Source organism: Sinocyclocheilus rhinocerous, unplaced genomic scaffold, assembly GCF_001515625.1.
Source record: "Sinocyclocheilus rhinocerous isolate Xijiao unplaced genomic scaffold, SAMN03320098_v1.1 scaffold797, whole genome shotgun sequence".
In the NCBI taxonomy this organism is placed as follows: Eukaryota; Metazoa; Chordata; class Actinopteri; order Cypriniformes; family Cyprinidae; genus Sinocyclocheilus; species Sinocyclocheilus rhinocerous.
Window position 1 is genome coordinate 89186 of NW_015632978.1, and position 8541 is coordinate 97726.

General features: G+C 31.9%; 1 protein-coding gene across 1 annotated transcript in view; it reads right to left on the bottom strand.

Moving 5' to 3' along the window:
* LOC107743124 (scavenger receptor cysteine-rich type 1 protein M160-like) overlaps window positions 1-8326 on the bottom strand; it is a 20298-nt gene extending 11972 nt beyond the window's left edge. Inside the window, exons 1-8 of the mRNA XM_016556249.1 lie at window positions 8284-8326; window positions 6224-6559; window positions 5980-6087; window positions 3907-4098; window positions 3546-3740; window positions 1752-2039; window positions 1307-1621; window positions 147-215 (exon numbers count right to left, since the gene is read on the bottom strand). Of these exons, the coding sequence (XP_016411735.1) occupies window positions 147-215; window positions 1307-1621; window positions 1752-2039; window positions 3546-3740; window positions 3907-4098; window positions 5980-6087; window positions 6224-6559; window positions 8284-8326 (1546 nt within the window). The remainder of the gene's footprint in view (window positions 1-146; window positions 216-1306; window positions 1622-1751; window positions 2040-3545; window positions 3741-3906; window positions 4099-5979; window positions 6088-6223; window positions 6560-8283) is intronic.
* Window positions 8327-8541: the final 215 nt, after the last annotated feature.

Here is an 8541-nt window from a genome sequence, read left to right on the forward strand (position 1 = left end):
AGAATTCACTACCCTCAATGACAGTGAAGGACGTTTATACACACAATTTAATTCAGTTCATTCAAAATAAATCTATTTAGTTGGGTCAACACAATTTAAAGGTGGGGTAAGCGATTTCTGGTAGCCAATGTTGACATCAGTCTTACCATCAAATTGCTCGATGCACACTTTTCCCTCGCAGGGAGAATTGCCTTCAAAGAACTTAAGTTCTTCCTCTGAGAACAAATAAAACGGATTTGTGGTTACTGCATGTTGGACAGGCAATATAATCAAAGTAACACATTAGACTTATTTACTTAATAAACAAAACTAAAAACTACTGGGATCATGCAAAGCATGTTAAAATTATGTAAACAAAAAAGTTTAACATCAAACATAACAAAACATCAAAACATGATTGGTATTATATTACATTACAGGTTAAACATTTGGAATAATTAAGATGTTTTAGAAAGAAGTTTATTATGCTCAAAGATGTGTTTATTATAAAATACAGTACAACAATAATATTATGAGATATTTGTTATATTTGTTTGTTGAATATATTTTAAAATGTAATTTATTCTTGTGATGCAAAACAGTTTTTTTGCTGTCACACGATCCTATAGATATCATTCTAAAATGCTCATTTGGTGCTCAATTATCATCAGTTATAATTGGTGCTCAATTGTTAATAATGGTTCTTAATATTATTAATGTTGAAAACTTTTTTTAGTGCTTTAGTGACACGTTTTTTAAGATTTGATTTGATGGATACAAAGTAAAATAAAATACAAATTTAAAAAATGTATACAAATCTTTTGTAAGATTATAAGTGTTTTTACTGTCACATTTGATTAATTTAATGTGTCCTTGATGAAGAAAAGCATTCATAATAAAAGTATAAATTCTTACTTTTTTTTTCTTTTTTAAATGGTAGTGTATCGCAGTTTCCAAAAAAAAAAGCAGCAGAAATGTTTTTAAGATTAATAATAATAATAATAATAATAATAAGAAGAAGAATAAGAATAAGAAATGTTTCTTGAGCAGAAAATCAGCATATTAGAATGAACTCTGAAGGATCATGTGACACTGAAGACTGGAGTAATGTTGAAAATTCAACTATGCCATTATAGAAATAAATTACATTTTCAAATGTATTCAAATAGAAAACACTTATTTTAAATTGAGATTATATTTCACAATATTACTCATTTTACTGTATCAAATAAATGTAACCTTAATAAGAGACTTCTTTAAAAAACATAACATTTCACGTATTCCAAACTTTTGACCAGTATGCCTGGTGCATATTATATTGTCTTACTTTTGCAAATGATTTCTATGTTTTTCTCGTTTTGACGTGGTAGCCTCAAGTTAGTATTGTCGAAACACTCATGGAGCTTTACTGAAGAGTTTCTACACTTGACATTCCATAGCCATTCCGGTGGCTCCTTTTCTCCTTCAATGAAAAGTTCTCTATTTATTTGAATGGATGTACCACAGTTGAGATGTTGACACACCACGTCTGAATTCATAGTGGTCCTGTCAGAGCCAATGGGCCTCCATGAGCCTTCCCATTTCACCTCTACACGTCCAGAACAGTCACCCAGACCATCACTCAAACGTACATCCAAGCTGCCTGCCATTTATAGTAAAACAACAACAACAACAAAATTATTGGTATGACATAGACTTTATCAGTTATGGGTGATTCTGGTTGTCCTAGATTCTGAGTTCATTATAATTACCTGCAAAGCCATCTTAGTTACCTGAACATATAACTTTGGTTCCCGTGCAACGTTTTTTCTCATGATTTGCCAGGCAATGCCACAGTGACTGCTCATCGCCCTGACACTCAACATTACTCAGCAAACCATTAGAAGTAACGGAGCCCTGTTTCACAAGCACTATGTCACCACAGCCAAGCTCTCGACAGACCACCGCCCCCATATTTTCACGGGGCTGATCACTGTAGCACACTTCATAGTTAGCACCATTCACATCAATGGAAACATCTCCAAAACACTCTGTTGTGAAGTTGTGGAGTTTCACGCTGTCTGTGAACACAGCAAATGTAATTGTTACAATGCCTAATAAAAAAGGGCAAAATTCTAATTCATTGTAATAAAATATTTGTAGCTATAATTAAAAGTTTTATAAGATAAGAATAAATATGTTGAGCTGACATTTACAATGTGTTAAACTAGAAAATCAGCAAAAATTCTGTGACAGAAGGTCAAGTCTTTTTTGGCCTATTTCTACCACTGTGTTTTGCGCTTCTTGCAAGATTAGAAAATCGGAACATTTTAAAAATGTCATTATTATTACTATTAAAAATCATTTTCAAATAAAGTTGTCTTTGTTATCTATCTACGCATAAAAAGGATTTGATTTTGGTCATGTGATGCATTACTAAAAGGTTTTATATTTTTAAATAAGATTTGTTAAATAGTCTATTAATGGTCTATACCACAATATATGTACATAAATATAGATATATCCGAAGAATTATATTCACATTAGTTTAACTTTGACCTTGTAATATCAACACACAATGTCAACCCTATTACTGTAATAATAATCCTATTATTAAATTTCAACACACATTAAAACGTATTAATTTAACTTGAGACGGAACAACACAATTTATTAACACTAAACCATTGTACAAAAAAACTTGTGTAATTCTAAACTTGTATTGATGCAACATTTATTTATTTATAATTAGGGCTGTGCGATTAATCGAAATCGTCATAAAATCGCGATTTAAGCTTGCGCGATTTTCCGCGCCCCCGACCTCCCGCAGTATGCTATCCGAACCAATCAGAATGCAGCGCGCCTAAATGGAGCACGCACCTATGAAAGATTGTATTACTGTACTGTGATAAAAGAGAATCACAATGCTGAAAAAGCATTTTCAGAAACAACGTTTGGATTTGAAATCAAAATAATGGATAAATGTTGTGTTTGTGGTAAACAGCCGCGGATCAGGAGCGGACTGCAAATGCGTCCTGTGCGAAAGCAAAATGAGTCCGTGCTGCTTCTGCACCGCATACACATACTGTATACGCACTGCAGACAGAGCACGTGTGAACTTGACGCGACAAATCTAGTTCAACATCTGAGGCAACGCCACGAAGAGCTCTATGACCAATGCATGGCAAAAAAAAATCCTTGGACACGGGATTTTTTTTCTTTTTTCTGCCATATGTCTATTCTAGAGACATTTTGTTACACCTTTACTTAGTGATTATTTTGCCTTGTGTCTGTTCTAGAGACACGTTACAGCTTTTTGATAAAGCTCTAATTGGTTTTCTTTTGGAAATATGTTTCAAATTCACACTGAATGCATTAATGACTGTAAAGCATGTCTGTGTGTGTCAAAATCGTGATTAAAATCGAAATCGCAATATTGATCAAAGAAATCGCGATAGGTTTTTTTTGTCCATATCGCACAGCCCTATTTATAATTACATATTTATTATTAATATATGAAATCTATTAATAATGATTACTTATATTAATTGATGTAATATTATTTAAAGCAAGAAACTCAGCATCACCTGAGCACGTCAGTCTGTTAGTTCCATTAGCGCTTGTAAAGTTTCCAGTGGAACCACAGTTCAGTAGCGTACAGATGACTTCAGGCCTCACGTTCGTCTGCTGAAGAGGATTCCATGAGTTTTGTTTGACAGTTTTCTCTTCCACCAACCCAGAGCAAACATCGCTGCCATCTTGTAGACGGAACCTGGTGTGATCTGTGTGATACAAGTACTTCTGTGTAAATGCGAATTTTACCTCTCACACAAACCATGGAAATACTGGGAAGTATTGTATCACCCAGAAGGGGTTTCAGCACCATTTCATTTACCCCAGTCAGAGCAACGTACTCCATAGAGCTGTTTAATAATAGTAAACACTTACTGCTGCAGATCACACTGGCTCGCTCCTGGCAGTCTGACCGCTCCATACACTGCCAAGAGTACTGCTCATTGCCAACACAATTAAGCAATACATTTGGTTTGCTCTGTTGTCCTTTGAACATTCCAAGCTTGGGGATGTAATGATGATCTCCACAACCAAGCTCCTGACATATCTTGTTTGCTTTACTTTCATCTGGCCAAGATGAAAAAATAAATACACATAACAACAAAGAAAATGCATGCATAAAGATTCAGCATCATTGTGAATACTAAAGCTTTTCTCAAATAATCTACTGTCAAATAATAATTTACAAATGTAAAAATGACATCAAAAATGTAGAAGAAACCATTATTAAAGGACATGAAATCAAAATTGGTGTTCTGTGGATTGTAGTCTGTCTTAACTTTGTTTGTCGTTGCATAAAAAAATGTTTAGATGCTTGAAAAAAAAAGTTCTAACTAGTTGATTAAAAGTGATCGCAAAAATGGGTTCTAGAGTTCTAGAGTATCATTTGCTTGCACATGCTATTTGGTTTGATTTGTTAAACTGAGAAGAACCAATTAAACACATTATTTCTAATAAAATACTGTATGCATCACTGCATAAAACATCAAACTCCGCATTTTTCAATTTGTTTTAATGTACTGTAACATACTGTGTGTGTGTGTGTGTGTGTGTGTGTGTAAAAAGTTTTTGAACAGTAAGATTTGTAATGTTTTTTAATGAAGTCTCTTCTGCATTTATTTGATCCAAAGTACAATAAAAACAGTCAAATTTTCAAATATTTGTACTATTTAAAATAACTGTTTTCTATTTAAATATATTTTAAAATGTAATTTATTCCTGTGATTTCAAAGCTGAATTTTTAGCATCATTACTCCAGAAACCATTCTAATATTGTGATTTGCTGCTCAAAAACATTTATTATTATTATTATTATTATGTTGAAAACAGCTGAGTAGATTTTTTCAGCTTTCTTTGATGAATAGAAAGTTTAGAAGAAGCATTTATCTGAAATAGAAATCTTTTGTAACATTATAAATGTCTTTATCATCACTTTTGATCAATTTACAGCATCCTTGCTAAATAAAAGTATTATTTACTTTTATTTATTTATTTATACTGACTCCAAGCTTTTGAATGGTAATAGCTGAAAATTCAGCTTTGATCACAGGAATAAATTGCATTTTAAATTATATTCAAATAGAAAGCAGTTAATTTAAATAGTAAAAATATTTCACAATATTAATACTTTTGCTTTTGGATAAAATAAATGCAGGCTTGGTGAGCAGAATAGAATTCTTTAAAAAACATGAAAAATCTTACTGTTCAAAAACTTTTGACTGGTAGTGTATATATATGACAAAAAAAAGTTTATTGAGTTAAAAAAAATACAAAAATAGACACACACTGCTCAAAATGGAGTCAAACGTGTTTGGAAGCTTGGGGAAAAAAAGTTCTGTGGTCTTGGGGAGAACTGACTTCAGTCCACTAAATGATCATTTGATAAAAAATAAAAAATAAAAAAAAACCTCTCAGAAAAGTGCCATTAGGTCTAGAGTAACATTTGCTTGCACATTTAATTTGGGATGAAACTATTTATTTACGCTTAAGCACATTGTTTGCATTAGAATATGGAACATTGTACGAGAATTACCTTTTCAAACTGCATATTACTGCATTTGTATTAATGTAACATTATTTATTAACAATTACATATGAAAATGAATATATCAACATCTAAATAATTAATATTTACATTTCACAAAAAAGGTTATTGGGATTTCAATATTAATTATACATATACTGCATTCTTAAACAGCAGCTGAAGTTTAGTTGTTATCACTTTTAAATACATAAATAATTACAAATCATTTACTTCAATTGCATCAATCCACTAAATGACCAGTTGATTAAAAGTCATTGCAAAAAAGGCTCTGAAAAGTGCTGTTATTTGCTTTGAGATGACTTCTTTTTTTGTGATGCAAATGACATTTAGACATTCTCTCTCATGTTTTGGTCAATAAAGAAGAAATAGCTAATAAAATAAGCTTCTTGTTTTTGTCCACTTACCCCATTTATCATTACAGACCCCAAAGATGCCGTTGGGTGTCGAGAACTCCACCACACCAGCACATTTATCACGCTGCCCATTCAGATTCAAACTCAGTGTAACTTTTCCTGTGGTGAAAAGCTTGGCATCAACAATGTGTATTTGGACAGCCCTGGTGTAGATTCACATCTGAACACTATAACTTAGATGACAGGAATACAAACATAAAACATTTTTTTATATAGTTAAAGGAATACTACCTACCAGAGCATTCAACAGCAACAAAACTACTTTCATCGCACTTTTCTTTTTCATTTATGTCAACATATAGGCATTTCCAAAGGCTCTCTTCTTTAGATGTGCATTTCACTTCATCCATCCAATATTGTTGAGGTAGAGGTGGATCTTTGTAGCGGGTCCTTTCTACATCAGAGTGCATATGATTTCCACACCCTATTGATTTACACACAACCTCTCCATTTTCTTTTATCCACCCGTAATGACACACCAAGCCCCACTGCTTATTACCGCCATGCCCATTATACACCTCCAGCCGGCCTTTACAAGGGCTGTCGGATCCGCGCAAAGTCACACTGAGACCTGCAAGAAATGTAAATTAATTAAATTAAATGAAATAAAAAAATTTAATTAAATTACAATTTAATTAAAATTAAAAAAAAAATTTCCAGCAAAAATAATTAATTTTGAAACAGCTACGCTCCTTTAGAACGCAATCTAAGGAGTACAGTACATCATTGCTTTTATCTTGAATTTATGTTTTCATAAACAAAAATATACAATGACATATAAGGAGTACAGAAGTTATATTTATAAATTAAAAGATATAATATAATAGTATAAGGGTCAAGGTGTCTCTTTTAACCTTATATGGTCATTGGAAAAATGTGGCTCTGAGTTCTGAGAACAGATGAGCCACATACTCTGCAGAAACTGCTGCGGTCTCTTATCTGCCCGTGGTTTTCAGCTCTGAAACTCTGGCAAGTTGCATGTTTATGCAGATTCTGAGATAAACCCGCTTCACATAAGCATGAGTAAGTTAACCACAGGTATAACCGTGCCTTTCCACACAGGGTTATGATGAACATATGCTTGACACACAAACCACAGCGTGATCTTGGTTTTGGTCTCTTCATGTCTAGAACGGTAATTAAAAATGAATGCACTGATCATCTACATCTGAAGATGGACTCATTACTCATGTAATGTGTTTTAATATGCATAAATATTTATTTATTCCTACCATTTTCATTCCACCAGGTAGATAAAATAAATAAATAAATGAGTAAATATTATATCACAAAGATGCATTATCATGTACTAATATATATTAATCACTGTAGCTGTTTTCATTTAGAATGATTGCAATTTTGCAGTAATATATTTGTTAATTTATACTTAGAGGAGACAAGAAAAAAAGAAAAGATGAAAGATGTATTTATATGTTATAGTATGTATGTATAACCAAAACTAATTAATTTATTAGCAAATGAATTATAAATTAAGATATACACATTAATTGTAGACATATTTCAAGATACTATAAGAGACATATTTCAAGATACTATAAAAATGATCAAGTTTTTATTTATTTATTCACGAATTAATTCATTTGTTCATTCATTTTCAATTTCTTTTCGAATTTAACACATTCAAATTGTTCTCAAGTATTTGATGGCAGCACTTAAACTACATTTTTATAAATAATCAAATGATTATTTGCATTACAATTTTTTGGCAAGTTTTACTAGCTATAGATTCATCTTTTTTTTTTTTAAGTATAAAGTAAAAGTGTAGTGTATTTGATTTCCTCTAAATAAAGTTACAATGTTAAAATGTTAAAACAATGGATAGTTATAGTATTTCTAGGTGACTAATTGGCCATTTTATCACATAGATTATGCCATAGATGGTCATATTTATTTATTTATTTTTGGTTCCTTTGATACACAAGATGCTCTTTTCAATATCTTAAATCAAGCTGGAGAACATCATTATCATCATCCCGTTTTAAATAATATCAGCTTCATATGTCTTCATATACTAAGCTGCTTTTCCTATTTTCATTCAAATTGTTTTTTTTGACAATATAAATTAATGAATGATACATAATGAAAAATGTTGCACTGAATTACAAAATATAAGCATTTTCATTAGCTGTCTCAGACTACTTTTGGTCGCACATTAAACACACTTATGCCAAATATATCAATTCCATCTAATGCCCAATTAACAGCAGAATGGAACACAATGCATGTAAACAGAATATGGAATTTGTTTTATTTATTAAATACAATTTCACTTGCCTTGAATAGCTGATATTTGGAAATACAGGAGCAGGAACCACATGATCGCAGAAAGGAGGACGGAGGAGAGGGACAGGGCAAATGTTGTACCTGCTTTTAAGGGCTCTGTGATGTTACATCTTTTTTTTTTTTTCAACATCCTGTTCACTTTCTTCACCTGAGACCATTCATCCGCATTTCACTTGATAAAAATTAGCTTTGTGTTTAATTTAAGCAATTATTTATCGATAATCTTGTCACGTCCAGATTTAAGGTGAG